This window comes from Gopherus flavomarginatus, chromosome 3 (assembly GCF_025201925.1).
Source record: "Gopherus flavomarginatus isolate rGopFla2 chromosome 3, rGopFla2.mat.asm, whole genome shotgun sequence".
Classification (NCBI taxonomy): domain Eukaryota; kingdom Metazoa; phylum Chordata; order Testudines; family Testudinidae; genus Gopherus; species Gopherus flavomarginatus.
The window spans coordinates 140929141-140951282 of record NC_066619.1 but is presented as its reverse complement, the minus strand read 5'-3'; the positions used below and the strand labels follow the sequence as shown (position 1 = coordinate 140951282).

Here is a 22142-nt window from a genome sequence, read left to right as displayed (position 1 = left end):
CCTGGATGCTCTGAGCAGGGTGGGGGTGGGACTTCGTTGACTGCAGTCCACCCAGGGCTTCCCTTTGATGGGCTCCTCTCCCCACAAATAGTGGGGCTGTGAATGGGGCAGCAGCTATTGAGTGTTGGACTCTTGCTCTTTCAGGGGCGTGTGACCTTCGAGGAGGTGGCTGTGTATTTCACCAGGGAAGAGTGGGCTCTGCTGGCCCCCACTCAGAGAGCCCTCTACTGGGATGTCATGCAGGAGAACTATGAGAATGTGGCCTCACTGGGTAAGGGTTACTGTCCCCTCGGTTCTTGGAAGGGGAAATGGAGAGTTAAGGTTTACACCAGCTCCACAGTGCCACCTCTAATCTGCCCAGTTTCAGCATCACCCCAATATGCCAGTGACACACACACTACCAGAGACCCTCTCCTGCTGCAGAACGCTTTAGGAACAGAGCACAGGAGCTGTATCGCACAGTGTCAAATATCACCTGTTTGCTCGAGTAAAACTGAGGGTTAAGTGCAGCATAATCAACAGAAGCTTCCTAGGGGTCACCAGATGAAATTAATAGGCAGCAGGTTTAAAACAAATAAAAGGAAGTTCTTCACGCAGCGCACAGTCAACTTGTGGAACTCCTTACCTGAGGAGGTTGTGAAGGCTAGGACTATTACAGCGTTTAAAAGAGAACTGGATAAATTAATGAAGATTAAGTCCATAAATGGCTATTAGCCAGGATGGGTAAGGAATGGTGTCATTAGCCTCTGTCAGTGGATAGAGATGGATGATAGGAGAGAGATCACTTGATCATTGCCTGTTAGGTTCACTCCCTTTGTGGCACCTGGCATTGGCCACTGTTGGTAGACAGGATACTGGGCTAGATGGACCTTTGGATCTGACCTGGTTCAGCCATTCTTATGTTGTGTATATATATGTGCCATTTGGTGCAAGGAGCTCCTGGCCCTCAGAGACCTTTTGGAGGCCAGGATGTTAGCTTCTCCAGTTCCAAGAGAGGCAGAGAAGTATATTGATGAGGCTTTCCGGGACACTAGAATTGTCCCAGCTCCGGTCAGACAGCCCCCCGCACTGTTGAGGAGGATGAAAGGCTCAGGGAATTAGAGCAGTCAACAGGAGCAGAGGGAAAGCTTCTCATAGTTGGGACCCTCCTTCCAGATAGTGTAGAGGTAACCTCTTGCACTGAGGTTACCTCAGCAGGGGAGGGAACTCCAGTCATTAAGAAAAGGGAGCTGTTAGTAATGGGAGATTCGATCATTAGAAACAAGGATATCAGGGTTTGTGATGACCAGGAGAACCGTATGGTGACTTGCCTGCCTGGTGCGTAGGTTGCGAATTTCTCAAGGCATCTAGATAGATTTATGTGTAGTGCTGGGGAGGAGCCAGTGGTCATGGTACATGTAGATACCAATGACATAGGGAAGGGTAGATGAGACGTCCTGGAGGCCAAATTTAATCTGCTAGGAAAGAGACTGAAATCCGGGACCTCTATCATGGCATTCTCAGAAATGCTCCCATTTCCACGCGTAGACCCAGATAGTCAGGCAGAGCTTCAGAGTCTCTGTGTGTGGATGAGATGATGGTGTAGAGAGATGAGGTTTAGATTTATTAGGAACTGGGGAAACTTTGAGAATGGGGGAGCCTATACAGGAAGGATGGGCTCTACCTAAACCAAAGTGGATCCAGACTGCTGGCACTTAACATTAAAAAGGTTGCAGAGCAGTTTTTAAACTAAGCAATGGGGGAATGCCAATGGCTGCAGAGGAGCCCGTGGATCGGACAGAGACTTCTCTTAGAGGAGAGTGTAATGATAGAGATTTTTCTAGTTTTAGTCAGGAAGAGAGGCTGGAAGAGGATAAAGTAGGGGCCAGATCAGACGAGAAGCATTCACACAGAAAAGAATCTAACAGATCAGAAAAGGGCAGACAAATAAACAATGACAAGTTTTTAAAGTGCTTGTACACAAATGCTAGAAGTGTAACTAATAAGATGGATGAATTAGAGTGCCTCGTGTTAAGAGGATATTGACATAATAGGCATCACAGAAACCTGGTGGAGTGATGACAATCAATGGGACACAATCATTCCAGGGTACAAAATATATTGGAAGGACAGAGCACGTCATAGTGGGGGGTGGGGAGGGTAGTGGCAGTGCATGTTAAAGAAAGTGTAGACTCAAATGAAGTAAAAATCTTAAATGAAACCGCATGTTCCATAGAATCTGTATGGATTGTAATTCCATGCTCTAATAAGAATATAACAATAGGGATCTATTATCGACCACCTGTCAAAGACAGTGATAGAGAGGATGAAATGCGAAGGGAGAGTAGACAGGCTATCAAAATAAAGAGCTCCATAATAATGGGAGATTTCAATTATTCCCATATTGACTGGGTCCAGGTCATCTCAGGACAAAATGCAGAGACAAAATTTCTCAATACTTTAAATGACTGTTTCTTGAAGCAGCTGGTACAAGAGCCCACAAGGGGAGAAGAAGCTCTCCATTTAGTCCTGAGTGGAGCGCAGGATCTTTTCCAAGAGGTAACTATAACAGGACCGTTTGAAAATAATGATCATAATATAACAAATTTTAACAGGCCTGTGGTGAGAAGAATAGCTCAACACTATGGCATTTAATTTCAGAAAGGAGAACTATGAAAAAATGAGTGGGTTAGTTAAACAGAAATTAAAAGGTACAGTGACTAGAGTGAAATCCCTGCAAGCTGCATGGAGGCTTTTCAAAGACACAATATTAGAGGCCCAACTTAAATGTATACCCCAAATTAAAAAACACAGCAAAAGCACTAAAAAGAGCCACTGTGGCTTGGCTTAACCATGTAAAAGAAGCAGTGAAAGATAAAAAGGTATCTTTTAAAAAGTGGAATTCAAATCCTAGTGAGGTGTATATAGAAAGGAGCATAAGTACAACCAAATTAAGTGTAAAAATGTAATAAGAAAAGCCAAAAAGGAGTTTGAGGAACAACTAGCCAAAAGCTCAGAAGGTAATAAAAAAATGTTTAAGTACATCAAAAGCAGGAAGCTTGCTAAATAACCAGTGGGGCCCCTGGACGACTGAAATACAAAAGGAGCCCTTAAAGACGATAAAGTCATTGCGAAGAAACTAAATGCATTCTTTGCTTCAGTCTTCATGGCTGAAGATGTTAGGGAGATTCCCAAACCTTTTGTGGGTGACAAATCTGAGGAATTGCCACAGATTGAAGTGTCACTAGAGGAGGTTTTGGAACGAATTGATAAACTTAACTGAAACAAGTCACCAGAACCAGATGGTCTTTACCCAAGAGTTCTGAAGGAACTCAGATGTGAAATTGGGGAACTATTAGCTATGGTTTGTAACCTGTCTTTTAAGTCAGCTTCTGTGCCCAATGACTGGAAGATTGCTAATGTAACGCCAATATTTAAAAAGGGCTCTAGAGGCGATTCTGGCAATTACAGACTGGTAAGTCTAACATCTGTGCCAGGCAAATTAGTTGAAACAATAGTAAAAAATAAAATTGTCAGGCACATAGAAGAATAGAAATTGTTGGGCAAAAGTCAACGTGGTTTCTGTAAAGGGAAATCATGTCTTACTATTCTATTAGAGTTCTTTGAAGGTGTCAACAAACATGTAGACAAGGGGGATCCAGTGGACATAGTGTACTTAGATTTCCAGAAAGCCTTTGACAAGGTCTCTCACGAAAAGCTCTTACATAAATTAAGTTATCATGGGATAAGAGGGAAGATCTTTTCATGGATTGAGAACTCGTTAAAAGACAGGGAACAAAGGGTAGGAATAAATGGTAAATTTTCAGAATGAAGAGGAGTAACTAGTGGTATTCCCCAAGCATCAGTCCTAGAACCAATCCTATTCAACTTATTCTTAAATGATCTGGAGAAAGGGGTAAACAGTGAGGTGGCAAAGTTTGCAGATGATACTAAACTGTTCAAGATAGTTAAGACCAAAGCAGACTGTGAAGAACTTCAAAAAGATCTCACAAAACTAAGTGATTGGGCAACAAAATGGCAAATGAAATTTAATGTGGATAAATGTAAAGTAATGCACATTGGAAAATATAACCCCGATTATATATATAATATGACCGGGGCAAATTTAGCTACAACTAATCAGGAAAAAGATCTTCTTGTTATTGTGGATAGTTCTCTGAAGACGTCCAGCAGTGTGCAGCAGAAGTCAAAAAAGCAAACAGGATATTAGGAATTGTTTAAAAAGGGATAGACAATAATACAGAGAATATCTTATTGCCCTTATATAAATCAATGGAAATGACTAATTTAGACCCCATCATTTTATATGTATATTTGGGATTATGTTTTCCAATGGGCTGCACTATGTGCTACTCTGACATCTAGTACTGCTGAGATCCTGCATTCAGTAATATCCTTTCCTGTTCCCTTTCTCCACTGAACCCCACCAGCCCATGGTTACTGTTCCCAGCTTCCCCGGGACTCTCTCTTTGTCTCTGGACCTCTCTGTCAGCAAGAAGCAGTGCCAGGGAGACTAGCTCTCTGTCTGGAGACTTCGATTTCTGGGATGTGGATTTATTTTCTATGTGTTTTAGGAGACTTTGAAATTGAGTGTCTGTGACATTAAGCACAGTACAATCTGGAGTACTGAACAGCTGCGTCCCCTCCGATCCCCAGGCTGGGGTGCCTTTTACACTGCTCTACTGTGAGAGCCGCCACTCCAGGGCAGTTAACACACAGTCTCCGGCATGTAAGTCACTCCCAGCTTCACAGTATTGGGTGCTGCTCGTCAGCAACTCCCGAATGACAGTACCCACTGGAGAACCCCAGAAAATTCTCTGCTCCCAGACATCCTCCAGAAATGTGTATCTTGTCCTGTCCAGCACACTTCTGAACAATGAGAGCTCATATGAAATCTGTTGTTTCATCAATGGAAAATGACATTCACCAGCCTTGTTATCCCAAATGGAGTTTCCAACACACTTTAATCCAACCACACTGGTTAGATAAAACAATAAACCAAGATTGTTAACTACTGAAAAAATAAAAAGATTTTCAGTGACTATAAGTGATGAAGCATAAAAGTCAGACTTGTTTACAAAAGAAATGCAAGAGAAAACACAAACAAATGTTTAACTTAACAAGCTAAAACAGATTTCAAACAAATGTTTCTCTCACCATCTGCTGACAGGCTGGCTTTCCTTTCAGCCAGGAATCCCTCTAACCTGCCCCTGCTGCCCACATTCAGTTCTTCAGGAGTTGTCATGAGCAGAGGGAAAGGGGAGAGAGAGTCTCATGTATTTTCCTCGCCTCTTTTTATAATTCAGTCCTTTGTACTAGAAACAAATTCAGTTCTCAGCTGAGTCATGGTGACAGGCAGTCGTAGATATGAGCTTCAAGTGGTCCCTGTGATGGAATGTAAATGTCTTCTTCACACCTTCCCCTTCCTGGAGAATGGCTATTTGACCAGCTGTTTGCCTTGCTGTCTCTGAGGAACTTAGGGTTGCAACTTTTTCAGTAATATCATACCATAAAATCTCATCACTTTACATACAATGTTGCTACACATTTTAAGGAGGATATTCAGTAGATTGTCTTTTCAAATGTTACCTCACAAGTCATACTGTGATAAATGAAGAGGAGGGGAGGGATCTTCCTTTTCTAAACACCCAGCCAGCCAGATTGCTGTAAAATCCTTGTTGGTGTGATTTCTCTGTTTGCTTTACCTGTAAAGGGTTAACAAGCCCACAGGTAAAAGAAAAGTAGTGGGCATCTGACCAAATGAGCCAATGGAAAAGCTGGAACTTTTTTAAATGGGACAGTAACTTTCCGTTTGTCTGTTGTTCTCCGGAGAAGGTGACACGGAGTAGCAATGCTGTGTATGGCTTGAACCAGGTTTGAAAATTCATCGTCCATACCTAGAAGAAATGATTTGGACAGAGAATGTTTAGACAGACACAATCAGGTTTATATTTTTTATTTTGGCTTTTAGAGCTTCTCTGTGCTATCCCAGATGCTTTTGTTTGCTTCTAAGCTTTAAGCTGAACCCCCAAGAAAGCTATTTTGGGTGCTTACAAAAATTGTTTCTTTTAAAATCTAGCAAAAGTCTAAGTTCCAGATGTATTGTTTTCCTTTTCAGTTTTAATAAAATTTACCTCTTTTAAGAACAGGATTGGATTTCTGGTGTCCTAAGAGGTTTGTGCATGTTGTTTAATTAGCTGGTAGCCACAGCTAATTTCCTTTGTTTTCTTTCTCAGCTCTTTCCCAGAGAGGAGGTGAAAGGGCTTGAGGGTACCCCAGAGGGAAGAATTCTCTAGTGCTCCTTCCTGGGTCTAAGGATTTGGGGTTTTTTGAATTTGGGTGGTGGCAGCATTTACCAAGCCAAGGTCAGAGAAAAGCTGTAACTTTGGGGGTTTAATACAAGCCTAGAGTTGCACAAATTAATTTTTAGAATCCTGGCGGGCCCCCACTTTCTGCACTCGGAGTGACAGAGTGGAGATTCAGCCCTAACGCATGCTATGAACAAAATTGATCATAATTTTCTAGAAGAGTGAACATAGGGGCACAGACTTGCACAGTGTCTGTCTGTGTGTTCCCAACATATCTGTGGGTATTTCAGTCCCTCACAAGGAAGGTGTTTGGCATCTTCAGACACCTGAGGAACCAGTCCTGGGAATTCACTGGTTTATTAAGTGACACTGTATGGAATTGAGAGACACTTTATATTATTATTATTTTATTATAAATACCAATATGATGAAATTACAATGAATCGTGCTAGATATGCCATGTAAGGTGTCAATGAAAATGTTATGATTTTCCTCGTTTGATAATCTTGTTTCTATCTTTGTATTGTGAGTTATGGATATGTAGGGTATATCTGTATTCCAGACTTGTGTAGTGTTTCTGAGTGACACCCCTAGACATATTGGCTTCTGCGCTGCCCAGCCTGTTCGATGGCCCATCCGGGGTCATCAGCTGTACAATGAACCCAAGGGGATACACCTGTTGAGTCAGCAAGACATGCAGGGGTATGCCTGTGTACTGAGACCTCCAGGGCTTTTCCATGCCATGTGCTGTGAAGCTTGTGCTTGGGACACAGGAAGTAGAAGCCACTTGGCAAAAGGAATATAAAGGGCAGCTGCATCATCTCCATTTTGTCTTCAGTCCCCCTTCCTACCTCTGGAGTAACTTCTCTACAAACTGAATCCTGAAACAAAGGACTGAATGATGTGGATTTGTACCAGAGAGCCTGTCAAGCCGGAAACTCACCAATACTGCTAAGAACCAGATATATAGATTTCTGAATGTATCTGAATGTTTTCCCATTTTAACAACTTCCTTTTTCTTTCCTTCGTTTATAATAAACCTTTAGTTTAGATGCTAAGGATTGGCTGGCATCATAGTATTCTGGGTAAGATCCAAACCTATACAGACCTGGTCATGTGGCTGACCCTGGGGTCAGAAGAACACTTTGTTTATGTGAGCAGAGTTTTAAAATAACCTTTTACTGTACTGAACCTAGGTGCTGATTGGGAGTCAGAGAACTGGAATGCAGTAAAGGGGGCCGTGTGATGTCTTTTTTCAGTTTCTCGATAACCAGTGTGGGGGATCAGAAACACAGTTGGTGACTGATCAGTGAATTTCACTTCCGTGTTAGCTTCCAGTTTTGGGAGCATCTGCTCTCCCTTTTTCAGCCTGCCCTGGTCTTGGCAATTTCAGTGTGGACTGCCCCAGGCACACTGGGTCGCACTAAGCACTGACGTTAAATTAATAGTGTTTTTTATGATACAATCATATAAAATCAACTGAACTCCTTTGTTTTCTTTCATCTGAGCAGAGTTTCCAGTTTCCAAAACTCATATAATCTCCCAGCTGGCACAAGGGGCAGAGCCATGGGTTCCAGACCTCCAGGGCTCAGAGGAAAGAGCGCTCCTAAGAGTTCCCTGCACAGGTGAGGAAAGAGTAAACCAACTCAGAATCTGTAAGTGCCTGAAGGAAACATCTGGGATGCTTTACAATGCCCTTGGAAGGTTTCTCAGTTCATTATTGTCCCTAGCAGGGGTCATATCCTCAGGGTAAATATAGCTCATAGCTTCCTGTAGACCCTAGCAGACACCAGGCAGTAGCTTCCTCCCTTCCCCCTGTGAATTTGGATGGGATGTGAGGGCCAAATTGATCCCCTCCTCTCTCCTGTTTAGGGGAAGAGTTTGGAGGAGTTAAGTTCTTGTTTTTATTTGACCTCTCTCAAGCACTTGTTTTGGTTTGGCCTTCCCCTCTCTATCCCTGTTTGAGGTTTCTGTCTCTATCACAGCAGGTGACGCAATGGTATGTGAGAGAGAGGAGCAGAATTCTCAGCAGGAAAATGTTGAGCAAGTGGCTAAACACAGAGAATTATCGAAGAGGAATGTGTCCAGGAGTCATGAGCAGGGAAAATCCTGTGAGATTCAGCACAGACCAGAAAGAGAGCAAGGAAACCAGCCAGGGGAGAAAATGGGTAAATTTATTTCCTGTCGGGGAACTCAGAAGAGCGTCAAGGAAACCACAACACAGCAGGAAATCCTCATGGGAAAGAGGAAAAATACATGCACTGAGTGTGGAAAAACCTTCACTTGCAGCTCAGACCTTTCTCAACATCAGAGAATCCACACAGGGAAGAAGCCCTATGAATGCCATGAGTGTGGGAAAACCTTCACTTACAGATCAAATCTTGTTAATCATAAGAGAATCCACACAGGGGAGAGGCCCTATGAATGTCGTGAGTGTGGGAAAAGCTTCACTCGCAGCTTGCACCTTCTTATCCATCTCAGAATCCACACAGGAGAGAGGCCTTTTGAATGCAGTGAGTGTGGGAAAAGCTTCACTCGCAGCTTTCAGCTTACTAGGCATCAGAGAATCCACACAGGGGAGCGGCCCTATGAATGCCGTGAGTGTGGGAAAAGCTTCACTTGCAGCTCAAACCTTTCTCAACATCAGAGAATCCACACAGGGAAGAAGCCCTATGAATGCCATGAGTGTGAGAAAAGCTTCACTAGCAGCTCAGGCCTTTTTCAACATCAGAGAATCCACACAGGGGAGAGGCCCTTTGAATGCAGTGAGTGTGGGAAAAGCTTCACTCAGAGCTTTTGCCTTACTAGGCATCAGAGAATCCACACAGGGAAGAAGCCCTATGTATGCAGTGTGTGTGGGAAAAGCTTCACTCACAGCTTTTGCCTTTCTCAACATCAGAGAATCCACACAGGGGAGAAGCCTTTTGAATGTAGTGAGTGTGAGAAAAGCTTCACTTGCAAGTCAAGCCTTATTACCCATCTCAGAATCCACACAGGGGAGAGGCCCTATAAATGCAGTGAGTGTGGGAAAAGCTTCAGTTGCAATTCAAACCTTATTATGCATCTCAGAATCCACACAGGGGAGAGGCCCTATAAATGCAGTGAGTGTGGGAAAAGCTTCACTGACAGCTCAGCCCTTTCTAAACATCAGAGAATCCACACAGGAGAGAGGCCCTATGAATGCAGTGAGTGTGGGAAAAGCTTTATTACCAGCTCAGAACTTTCTGTTCATCAGAGAATCCACACAGGGGAGAGGCCCTATAAATGCAGTGAGTGTGGGAAAAGCTTCAATTGCAATTCAAACCTTATTATCCATCTCAGAATCCACACAGGGGAGAGGCCCTATAAATGCAGTGAGTGTGGAAAAGGTTTCTCTAGCAGCTATCACCTTACTAGGCATCAGAGAATTCACACAGGGGAGGGGCCCTATGTATGCAGTGATTGTGGGAAAAACTTCATTCACCGCCAGCAGCTTATTAGCCATCAGAGAATCCACACAGGTATCAGACCTATGGAAGCAGTGAGTGTGGGAAAACTTGTCTTGCCACTGAGCCCATGTGAGCCATCAGAGAATCTGCAAGGGGGATCAACACCATAAAACCCTCTAGGGCTATCAATACTTCAATACTTTCCTGATTCCCACAGAGTAACTTTTAAAAGCTGTTTGAAGCACCGATATCCCTCAGCTTGCCCATATGAGTGAGTGGCCCATTTTTGCATTTTGCAGTTTGACCTCTTTGAGGTGGACTCATTTGTCCTTTCTATCAACTCCATTCTCCCATGAGTAATTCTAGTGTGCCCTTCCTATCAGGAACCAGGGAGCATCACATTTATACCAGTCCTCCTATTGCAAAGTTATTGTTAGTCACCAGTGATACAGATTGTATCATTGCCAATTGTTCTCATGCTGTGCTGAAGAGCAGTTATAATGGGAACTTTTCATATTACATTTAAATGAAGAGGAGCAGGGGCAGGAAAAAAGTGTCATTTCAGCCTCTGTGGTACTGGAAGGAGATGTAAAAAGCGACAGAGTCCTGTGGCACCTTATAGACTAAAATACGTATTGGAGCATAAGCAATATACAAAAACCTGTAGAAGAACACTTCAATCTCCCTGGACACACAGTAGCAGACTTAAAAGTAGCCATCCTGCAGCAAAAATACTTCAGGGCCAGGCTTCAAAGAGAAACTGCTGAGCTTCAGTTAATCTGCAAATTTGACACCATCAGCTCAGGATTAAACAGACTGTGAATGGCTTGCCAACTACAAAAGCAGTTTCTCCTCCCTTGGTGTTCACACCTCAACTGGTAGAAGAGGGCCTCATCCTCCCTGATTGAACTAACCTCCTTATCTCTAGACTGATTCTTGCCTGCATATTTATACCCTCCTCTGGAAATTTCCACTACATGCATCTGACAAAGTGGGGATTCACCCACGAAAGCTTATGCGCCAAAATGGCTGTTAGTCTACAAGGTGCCACAGGACTCTTTGTCATGTGTTACAGATCCATATTAACACAGCTACCCCTCTGATACTTGGAAGGAGATGGGGTGACTCAGAGATTCCCTCCTTTCCCATCATGGCAGAACTGTTACCTTTTGTCTGAGCCAGGCAGAGTTTATCGTCATCACATTCTACCCCTCCACTTCTCAAAGTGTCATGGGATGAAGTGTTCTCAGTTGTCTGTGCTTGGAGATGATGCTTTGACTTATTTAATCCTATACCAGAGTTGCTATGATTGGAGATGAAAGTATCAAAGAGCAAGAAGGGGAATTCAAATGGATCCTAAATGCGGTGTGATCATTTCGAGTTTAAATCTCAGGTTCCATCTATTGGTCAAGCCAGTTCTGGCAAGGTGGCTGCTTTTCCCCCCATTATGGGAATTCTAGGATACTAAACATGTTGTAAATAACTTAACTGACTGTTGAGACAGTGCTCAGTGAAATATGTCTGAGTGGATCAGAGAAGAATGTGGTGGGAGAATCTCTTGTCCTGATTCTAAATACTTAGATGGAACCTGCTCTGGAATTTCAATTTACACTTTCATTGTCATGTATTCTATCTCTCTGTGATCTGGGTTTCTCTCTTTCTTGATGACTATGTGGTCACACAATTAGATATTAGTTCAGCTCAGATTTATTGGAGAATTTAAGACAAATGACCATTTGCTGAAGTCATCATTTCTCACTTCAGCTTTGCTTTTTCCCCATCCTTCCGTGATAATATGGAGAAAGTTCAAGTGCAGTTCTGTCAATAGGAGAGGACTCTCCAATTTACTGGCCATGCTAACAAAGACACAGCAGTGACTTAAAATCTCCACTTGGAAATGTTGAAAAACAGCAGACCGGACTAACTGAAGGAAGTGCATATGACCACAGTGTAGTTCAATTGTTTAAATCAATATTGTCTCAGATGGCTGTGTTGACAGGTGAAGGCCTCCTGCTGATGTCACGCTATCTACACAGGGGATTAGAGATGTGTAACTACGTTGCTCACCTGTGTCGATTTTTCACACCCCTGAGCAATAATTATACCGATAAATGTCTTTAGTGTAACCCAGACAGTTTTCTCTTGTATTTTCTGCATTTGTATCACTTCTCCCCTACTTCCTACTATTCTGAAAGATTTAAAGTGTGAAAAGAGGTATTTTTCCTCATGATGCTAACATTCCCCCTTCCACCGACACGTGTGGCAGAAGAACCACAGAGATATGAACTCACAGAAGTGTTGGGACAAAGCACAACTTGAGCCAAGGTTCAGTTGTTGGCAATGGGGATTAAAAGAAAACTAACATATGTGATCAGAATTTGTGATCTTTGACTATATTAGTGTTACTAGTGAAAATGAAATTATAGGTGGTGTTACTGATGAAAGAGTAAGAGACTAATTGTTTGATAATCTGAATTATTTTGGAAAACTGAAAGTTGTCTTTTTTTCTTCTTTTAGTTGTACAGGAAATGATGGTTAATCTTCAAAAGTTAATTTGATTTAATTTACTCCCTGTAGTGTAAGGAGTTCTGGTAGAAAACCTCACTCCAAAGGTTGGAGTGGGAGAGTAGGTGTTAGAAAGAGTATATAAGAGAATATTGGGCCTGTATAGATTTTATTTTTTTGTATTTCAAATAGAGCATATTTTACTTAGCTTCAAAGTCAATTTCTGTTAAAAGGAAAACTACTCGAGGAGACAAGTTGTATAATTTTTACCCACTTACACTGTAAGCGTCACTGACTTCCCCACTTCTCTAATTTGCAAAGGAAAGGCCTGACATCTGTCATAGGACATGTCCAACAGGTAGGAAAGCTGCAGTTGTCAACCATCAATACCAGGGAAAAGGTTGAAGTCCATTGCCTTTCATATCTAAAAGCCATCTAGAGGCTAGTCTACACTGAAAAGGTGTGTTGACATGGCCACATCTCTCAGGGGTATGAAAAATCCACTCCACTGAGAGAAGTAGTTAATGTGACCCAAGTCCCAGTGTAGACAGTGTTATGTTGTTAGAAGAATATTTCCGGTGTTTGAAAGGTAGACACAGCCTTAGACAGACTGATCCCCTCTGGGAAGCGAGTCATGACATCAATTCCAGTTTTGACCCATCTCCCTTTATGTGAGAAAGCTGCTAGTATGGAGGGCTGAGCCAGCTGTCTGATCACCTGGTTCAACTGAGGGAAAAGCTCTAATTACCCATCAGTCCAAAGACTGAGAGAATTGTTGAGGTCCAACCATTGCCATTTTAGTATTTTATTGTTCCTTTCTCTCTGTTTTGTATTGGCCTTTCTCTTCTGTCAGAGAGTGACTGTATAGCTCAGTGCATGCGTGAGAAATGCTCTTTGGTGCCAATTGGCAGAGAGGACAAAGTAATTCACAAGAAACTCCTGCCTCAGACCTGACAAACTCACACCTAATGCTCTGATTTTTATGATATTTATCCAGGAAGCATAGCAGTGAGATCTCTACTGAAAGCTTGTAAATTATTATTACTCCTGATCACTGCAAGAGGTGTGTATGAGTCCTATTGAAGGAGTCATGTAAGTATATGGAAAATTATGCCCATATGGTATTGTCATGAAAGTGAGTCATCCCAATCAAAGTTCTTGTTGGGAATGGCCCATTCAAGTGGGAGGGAATTGTCCCCTGTCCATTGCTAGCCAGTTATGTGATGTGTTGCTGCATTGTCAACCTTTTCACTAGCCCAGAAAAGCCAATGGAAAACTATCAAAGACAAATTATAGACATCGAAACCCTGTGGAAGTGTGAATGACAATGAGGAAATGGTCCTTTCTGTGAATATGCACAAAAGACTGATTCATTTTATAACAGGATGGTGCGGAACACTCTGGGTCCATTCACCAAGGAGATCACTAATGACCAGTGGTGCTTCAAGAAAGGCAGGGCTCTGGCTCCTAGGGACTAGCAGTCACTGCAGTAGACTGTCACCTCAGACTTCAATCTACTTAGGTAGGAAAGGTAACTATTAAAAAGTGTAGGTTGCATTTTGTGATTTTGTTTTGTTGGTAACGGTTGGTTTCCATCATTAATATTTGTTTGTTTAAATTTCTGTCCCTTGTTAAAGAATTTCCCTTTGTTCAATAACTGTGCTCAAGTGCTATGTGTGATCCAGTAGCAGTGGGCTACAGTAAAACTGGTAACCTGGGCTGTACCATTGCTTCTGGCAGAGAGGATCTGGGATTTTTCTGAGCCCTGGTCTACTCTAGGGGAGGGAATCAATCTAAGTTACGCAACTTCAGCTACATGAATAACGTAGCTGAAGTCGATGTACTTAGATCGACTTACCGTGGTGTCTTCATCGCGGTGAGTCGACTGCTGCAGCTCCCCGGTAGACTCTGCCTGCGCCTCTCACCGAGCTGGAGTACAGTGGTTGACAGAAGAGTACTCGAAGATCGATTTATTGCATCTACACTAGAGGCAGTATATCGACTCCCCGCTGGATCGATCACTGCCTGCCGATTCAACAGCTAGTATAGACATACCCCGAGTATCTGGTGATTGGAGCTGGACCTCAGAAGGGGACACACTGAAGGAACTCGGGTTAAGGTGCCTTTATTGTCAACGGTCAAGGTTGCTGTAGCTCAGAGGACGGTGCTTGACTGCCTGACAGGCTGATGAGTTTGGTCACCAACATCCAGCTGCCAAATGCAAACGTCCCTGTTCCACGTGGCAGGTGGCCACAAGGAGACTCATGGCCCTCGGCACCCTGGGAAGGGTCACAATGTTCATCTATGTTGATCCACAAAGGGAAAGCTCCCTATAGCATAAAACTCTGCCCTGTGAAATCATAGAACATGTGCTCTTCGCTCTGTGAAAGCACATAAAGAATCCAAGCGCTGGAGGGTAGGGTTTGGGTCCAGAGTGACCTAGACACATTGGAGGATTGAGCCAAAAGAAATCTGATGAGGTTCAACAAGCACAAGTGCAGATTCCTACATTTAGGATGGAAGAGTCCGATGCACCGCTACAGGCTGGGGACAGACTGGCTAAGTGGCAGTTCTGCAGAAAAGAACCTGGGGATTACAGTGGACAAGAAGCTGGATGTGTAAATAATGTGCCCTTTTTGCCAGGAAGGTTAACAGAATATTGGGCAACATTAGTAGGAATGTTGTCAGCAGATTGAGGGAAGTGATTATTCCCTTCTATTTGGCACTGATGTGGCCACATCTGGAGTACTGCATCCAGTTTTCGGCGCCCCGCTACAGAAAGGATGTGGACAAATTGGAGAGTGTTCAGCGGAGGGCAACAAAAATTATTAGGAGACCTAGCAATATGATTTATGAAGAGAAGGTGAGGGAACTGGAGTTATTTAGTCTACAGAAGAGAAGAGTGAGGAGGGATTTGATAGCAGCCTTCAACTACCTGAAGGGGGATTCCAAAGAGGAGGGAGCTCGGCTGTTCTCAGTGATGGTAGATGACAGAACAAGGAGCAATGCTCTCAAGTTGCATGGGGGGAGATCTAGGTTGGATATTAGGAAAAACTTTTACACGCACAGGGTGGTGAAGCACTGGAATGGGTTCCCTAGGGAGGTGGTACAATCGCCATCCTTCGAGGTTTATAAGGTCTGGCTTGACAGAGGGGGCTGCATTCCTGTGCCAAACAGTCACTGGAAGGAGGCAGACAAAGGCCTTTAAATTGAGGTGTCCATCACTGTCAAAATATCATCTCCCTCCTTCAGCTCACTGGCAGCCTGAATTTCTTCCTTATCCTACCACAGTCTTGTCTAGACTTAGCACTATCCAGCCCCTCTGTATGTAGTGGGCAAAAACCACAAACCTTGTCTTTAAAACAAGCTGTCCCCTTCCTTCTTAGGGAAGATTTTCTATGATTGAAGTTGAGCTTCACTTCCCCTCTCCTAGGGGCAGGTTGGGTGTGGGGCCAGCTCCCAATGAGATCTGTTTTCACCTTTGCCCCCTAACTCTGCTCCCAGCTGTCAGGCGGCTTCCAGCCCATCCACCCTGCATACTAGCTCCATGGTCATGTGTCACCCCCTTTGCCAGCACACGTAGCCTGCAGGAAAGCTGCTCCTGCCAGCTGTGGTGGTGCTATAGTGGTGAGCATAGCTGCCTTCCAAACAGTTGAACAGCTGGCTTCAATTCCCAGCCAATGCAATAATGGCTTTTCTCTTTTGTTGGTTCCTTGTCTAGAAGTGGTTTAATTTCAGTCACATTGTGTTACAATCACATTATCAATAGAATGAAGCAATAAATGTGTCAAAGCCCAGCAGGACACACAGGAGGGAGGGATACCAGGGGCTGGAATGTGTCATCTGAGAAGACAGAACACTTGGAAACCTGCATCTCCCATCCCCTGGCCTTCTGTGTTCTGATTCCAGCTGTGCGCGATGTTTGTATCATGTTTCTGCATGATGGGGAAATAAAGTTTTGAGTCAGTTTTTGCTCCTACAGATTCCTTTGCTGTTACAATTATATTGATATGAACAAAAGGGAAGCAAAAAAACAACAACAAAAACCCACCCAAATTGCAATACCGTTAGGGAAAGAGAAGATCGGGGTAAGCCAAACATTTCAAAATAAAAGTTAATACTAAAATGGGAGCTGGGGGAGAGAGATCAGGTATGTGGAGACCCCCTTGATATTTGAAACCTACAACTACCCAGCTTTCTGAACGCCTGTGATGAGCAAGATCGAGTTGGGACATCTTTAATCATGTATTGTCTCTCTGTGTTCTGTCCCTTTCTTCTCCCCCCATTATTCTTCTCCAATGTCTCTGCCTTTCTCCTCTTGCTCCCTCTCCCCCTGCCCGTTCCCGGGCACTCACAGTCTACAGCATGTAGGAAAAGCCAGAGTTTCATAGATTCATAGACTCCAGGACTGGAAGGGACCTCGAGAGGTCATCGAGTCCAGTCCCCTGCCCTCATGGCAGGACCAAATACTGTCTAGACCATCCCTGATAGATATTTAAATATTTTACTGGCTGCAGCCACAAAGCGAGAAAAATTACACTTCTGGTTCAGAGTCAGTGCACACACACAAGAATCAATGGGCTTTTAATTCCTTAGGTTCTGCCACCATATGCTGCTTCCATTTCACTTCAATCTTTTCCAAAGATTTCTCATTGTGCACAGCAACATTACACCCTTGGGAGAGAGTGGAGCAGAAGCTGCATTAATTTAACCTACAAAAACCAAACAAATAGAAATGTAGATTAGATTAGAATAGAAATGTACTCTCCAGATTCCTCCAGCCCAGGGGTTGGCAACCTTTCAGAAGTGGTGTGCCAAGTCTTCATTTTTTCACTCTAATGTAAGGTTTCACATGCCCGTAATACATTTTAATGTTTTTTGGAAGGTCTCTCTCTACAAGTCTGTATGTTATGTAACTAAACTAGTGTATTGTAAAATAAACAAGGTTTTCAAAATGTTTAAGAAGCTTCATTTAAAATTAAATTAAAATGTTGATCTTACACCGCTGGCCTGTTCAGCCTGCTGCTGGTCTGGGGTTCTGTTCATCTAGGCTGGCAGGGGGCTGAGTGGTGCCTGGGGCCAGGACCCCAGCTGGGAAGGGTCTGTCAGCCAGAACCCCAGACCGGCAGCGGGCTGTGCGAGGCTGGCAGCCAGGACCCCAGACTCAGCCAACTGCCGCTCAGGTTCATTCGCCGGTTCCTGCCGGCCGGGATCCCGGCTGCCGGACCTGCTCAGCCTGCTGCCGGTCTGGGGTCCCGGCCCTGCCCACATACAGTGGTTCTCCTCTCTCTGCACTGTGCTGAGGGTGGGAGTGCACTGAGCATAGGGCTAGAGGTGAAGGGTCTGGCCAGGAGCTAGAATGAGGGAGGGGGCTCAGGGTTGGGGCAGGAGGTTTGGGTGTGGGGGCACTTACCTGGGCAGCTCCCATTTGGTATGAGGGATGCAGGTGGGAATTTGTGCGGAGGGTGCAGGAGCTCCCGTTTAGTGCTCAGGGTGGGAGTGGGGATGTGTGCGGAGGGGAGCAGGGGCTCCCGTTTGGTGCTCGGGGTGAGGATGTGTGGGGTGCATGGGATGTGGGGAGGCTGGGGATGTGGGGGGGGTGCAGGTGTCAGAGTAAGGGGGCTGAGTATGTGTGGGGGTGCCAGAGTCAGGGCTGGGGTCATGGGGGGTGGAGGGGTGAAGGAGTCAACAGAGGGCTGGTTGGTACAGGGCTCAGGGCAGGGGCCTGGGCGGGGTGTGGTAGAGTCAGGGCTCTGGGTAGAGGGCTGGGTGACTGCCCCCCCCCGAACCCGCATCCCTCCTGCTCCTTGTCCCAACTACCCCCTCCTGGGACCCCACTCCCTATCTAAGCCTCCCTGCCCGTGTCCCCTGACTGCCCCAACCCTTATCCACAGCCCCGCACCCAGACAGAACCTCCCAGACTCCCGTGCCTATCTAACCACTCCCTGCCCTGACAGGACCCCCAGAACTCTGGACCCATACACCCCCCCCACTCTCTGCCTGCCACAACCACTCTCCACACCCCTACCTCCTGACAGCCCCCCCAGCTCCTTGTTCCCTGCCCCCCCAGACACCCTTAACTGTGCCCCCAGGACCCACCTTGCTCCCTGTTCCCTGACTGCCCTGTCTCCTATCCACCCCCCCCAACAGAGCACGGGACTCCCATGCCCCATCCACTGCCCCCTCCAGAGACCCCCACCCCAACAACCCCCCCGGGATCCCACTCCCCATCCAATCCACCCTGCTCCCTGTCCTCTGCCCCCCACTAACCCCAACCCCCCAACCCCAGACCCGTTAACATGAGGCTTCCCGCTCATTTGGAGCCCTGCCGCCGCACGTGCATCCCCGCCCCTCAAAGTGCTGCGTGCAAGGCGGCAGGGCGCCGCATGAGTGGGGAGCATCTTTCACTCCCTGCAGAGCCAAACGCTGCCCTGCTAGAGTGCGGAGCCCCGACCCCCGAGCGCTGTGCGCATGGCAGCAGGGCTCCGGGAGAAGGCGGGGGAGGGGCCAGCGGGTTGCGGCGCTGGCAGGATTTTTAATGGCACACTGGAGTCCTGGCAGGCCCCAGCGTGCCATTAAAAATTGGCTCGCGTGCCATCTTTGGCATGCATCCCATAGATTGCCGACCCCTGCTCCAGCCTAACCTTATGCTGATGCACCTCAGCCCAGACCCGGTCATGGTTTGAAGCTTCCATTGCTTAAATTCCAGGACACTGAGGGGTTTCAGCTCCCCTTTGCCCAGAGGGAACCTTCACCCCACTAACAACCAGGTTCTTGTCCATGGGATCACTGTAGGGGGCTGGGTCCCTGTTTGTCTATTCTCGCTATCTAGGACAAGCCAGGGCGCCTCTACAGAAATCAATGGCACACCCACATCTTGAATACTGCGTGCAGATGTGGTCACCCCACCTGATAAAAGATATATTGTAATTGGAAAAGGTTTAGAAAAGGGCAACAAAAATGATTAGGGGTATGGAGCAGCTCTCGTATGAGGAGTGATTAATAAGACTGAGACGTTTCAGCTTGGAAAAGTGATGATAGAGGTCTATAAAACAATGATTGGATTGGAGAAAGTAAATAAGGAAATGTTATTTAGTCCTCTAGACACAAGAACTAGGGGTCACCAAATGAAATGAAGAGGCAGCAGGTTTAAACCAAACAAAAGGAAATTATTTCTTCACCTAACACACAGTCAACCTGTGGAACTCTGGGGCACCTAGGATCGGCCACTGTAAGAAGACAGGATACTAGGCTAGATGGACCTTTGATCTGGCCCAGTGTGGCCATTCTTATGTTGTGTATTTATGAACTGGGGTGTTTGAGCACCCAGGGCCCTCTGTGGAGCTGCCCTTCTACTTCTATGCTCTCATGTTTCATTGACTCCAGCCATTTTTCTATTCCTCATCAGCATAAACAAGTTGCCCTCACCTCCTGTCCCCTCCAAGAACCAGTGTCCCCTGTCTTGTGTAAATCACTGACCTCTTTCCTCTCTCAGCACTGACTGCTCCTCCATGTCCTTGTCCCTCCCTCTGTGCTGATGGGACCCTTCTCTCTTGTCCTTCCTCATCAAGCAGCTCAGAGGATGGGAATCTTAGAGTCACCATGGTGCTTTAGGAGCAGAAACCCCCACAGAGCTTCCATGCAATTGGTACTTTGCCCTCACTGCTCAGGATTGAAACTTATGCAGGGAGATTGGCTGGGCCACATGCCAGCTGAATATTAGCAAAGCAGCAGGGGTGAAAGGCAAATGTGGGGAGTGCACCCAGGGCCTTATACATGCAAAGCAGGCACTGTACCACTGAGCCACATCCCCAAGAAGGCCTATTTTGCTGACTGTTAAACTCAGAGCCTGCCTCTTTCCAACGCATCCAGTGGCTTATAAGCTTCATGGGAAACCCTTTCCCCCTAGTCATGCTCTCGTGCAGGTTGCTGGTTCTTAGGGGTCACTTTGCAGCAGGGCCAGATTCAGTGTGTGGGGCAGAGAGAGTGTGTGCATCCTGGACTCAAGGTTAGCTCAAAAGAAAAATGGCAAGGGAAAAACTGCTGGCTGGGAGCTAAATATGCAGGACAATGGGTTGGGATTCTTCTACGCTCAGATTTGTTATGTAGCTGGCGGTCTCCCAAATGATGGTCTGTTCCTTCCCTCAAAATGCCGACTAACCCTCTTCTTTTGAATTTAAAGCTCCATGAAAGGAAAAAAAATAATGAGGAAGGAACCATAAAAGCTATGGATGTATTTGAGAAAGGACTTGGAGTGATAGAAGACCAAGGGAGAGAAAGCAGCACTGTTCCTGCCTGGTTTTGAACCAGGGACCTTTTGCATGTAAGGCAAATCTGATAACCACTATACTACAGAAACTAGCTACTGTCAAAGCTGGAGCCCTTTTCTAAGGCTTTCTCAGTAACTGCTACACCAGCTGATTTCCCTTTGAAGAACAAGGAAACAAAGGCCATCAAGAACGTATGTTTTTTGGATGAGCCAAGAAAAGGGAGCAGCATTGTGCCCCTCAGGTAGGTCCTGTTCATTTCCAGGTCAGAAAGCAAAACTCTTCTGCAAGAATATCCAAAAAATATTGTTTCACTTCACTTCACTTCAGACGTACAGTTGTGTGGCAATTAAATTATGACTCTAAAGTTTCATAAAAGCAAAGAACGCTAAACACTAATAGTGTGGGAAATACGGATGTATCTGAGAAAATGGCTTGAAATGAAGAAAGACAAAAATTGATCGATTGAGAGAACAGGCCCTGTTTCCCCCTGGTTTGGAGCTTCTCTCACAACTACTGGAATAGAAAAGCTAAGCAAATGAGGTTCTAGTGTTCCAAAGCAGATTGAAGTGAGGTCATTTTCTCCTAAATGGTAATGTCAGGAGTGGGATTTGAAACCATGTCTCTATGCAAAGACCAGAAATACCCAGGAGATAGGAAAAAAAAGTCGTAAAATTAGCACTTTAAACCAGTCCACCAGCCTAATGCTACAAAGAACATGACTTATCAACCCTAGTTTTCATTAATATTTGATGAATTCTTTAGGAAAGTCGAGATGGCACATCTCTTTCAACTCCTAGAGACCTTCCAGAGCACAGCTGATTTTTAGACACACTCACCTGGATCTGAAGTTACACGTTTCCTGGAGCTCCATGAGTTCTGCTGTGTTGTAATCTCCCTGTTCATGTTCTAAGTGAACAAAAGATGGGCGCTGGCATTCTGAGAAAGTAATGGTGAACCTCAAAATCCTGCTCTGTGGGCCAGACAGTTAAGCAAGCAGCACCCACAACCTCTACCATGAGAGCATCCTGTCTGGGAACAACTCACTTACCAACAGCTGGGGTGTGAAATCCTCATTTCTGTGTTGTTCTGTCACTGTAGTCCCCACTTTCCTATTGCTTGTCTGTATAATCTCTGTCTGGTTCTCTGACTGTTTCTGTCTGCTGTATAATTAATGTGTTGGGTGTAAACCAATTAAGGTGGTGGGGTATAATTGGTTAAATAATCATGTTACACTATGTTAGGATTGGTTAGTTGCATTTCAGTAAAATGATTGGCTAAGGTATAGCTAAGCAGAACTGTGGTTTTACTATGTAGATTGCAGTCAATCAGAAAGTAAAGGGGGAAATGGGAATGGGGGTAGGGGAACTGGAATTATGTTTTGCTAAGGGGGGAATAGGAACAAGGACACAGACAAGCCTCTTGTGGTGTCAGAGCTGGGAAGGGGGACACTGAGGAAGGAAATTGGAATCATTGCTTGCTGGAAGTTTACCCCAATAAACATTGAATTGTTTGCACCTTTGAACTTCATGTATTGCTGCTCTCTGGTCATGCAAGAAGGACCAAGGAATGGGAAGATGATGGGATAAACCCTCTAACTAGTACTTTTTTCAGGGTGTAAAAATCCCCAGAGC

At 45.1% G+C, this 22142-nt stretch overlaps 1 protein-coding gene and 1 non-coding gene across 8 annotated transcripts in view; one reads left to right on the top strand and one right to left on the bottom strand.

Moving 5' to 3' along the window:
- LOC127048439 (zinc finger protein OZF-like) overlaps nt 1-16222 on the top strand; it is a 273508-nt gene extending 257286 nt beyond the window's left edge. For 2 of the 7 annotated variants that reach the window (XM_050948260.1, XM_050948259.1), the window contains 3 exons: nt 145-271; nt 7820-7933; nt 8294-16222. In XM_050948260.1, coding sequence (XP_050804217.1) covers nt 145-271; nt 7820-7933; nt 8294-9906 — 1854 coding nt within the window. In that variant the 3' untranslated portion in view covers nt 9907-16222. Of the gene's footprint in view, nt 1-144; nt 5945-6240; nt 7462-7819; nt 7934-8293 lie in introns of those variants that run through there. The other 5 variants (XM_050948262.1, XM_050948263.1, XM_050948261.1 and 2 more) reach the window with 5 other exon arrangements.
- Nucleotides 16223-20527: 4305 nt separating this feature from the next.
- TRNAV-UAC (transfer RNA valine (anticodon UAC)) lies at nt 20528-20600 on the bottom strand. The gene has a single exon. It is a non-coding gene; the product is annotated as a tRNA-Val (tRNA).
- Nucleotides 20601-22142: the final 1542 nt, after the last annotated feature.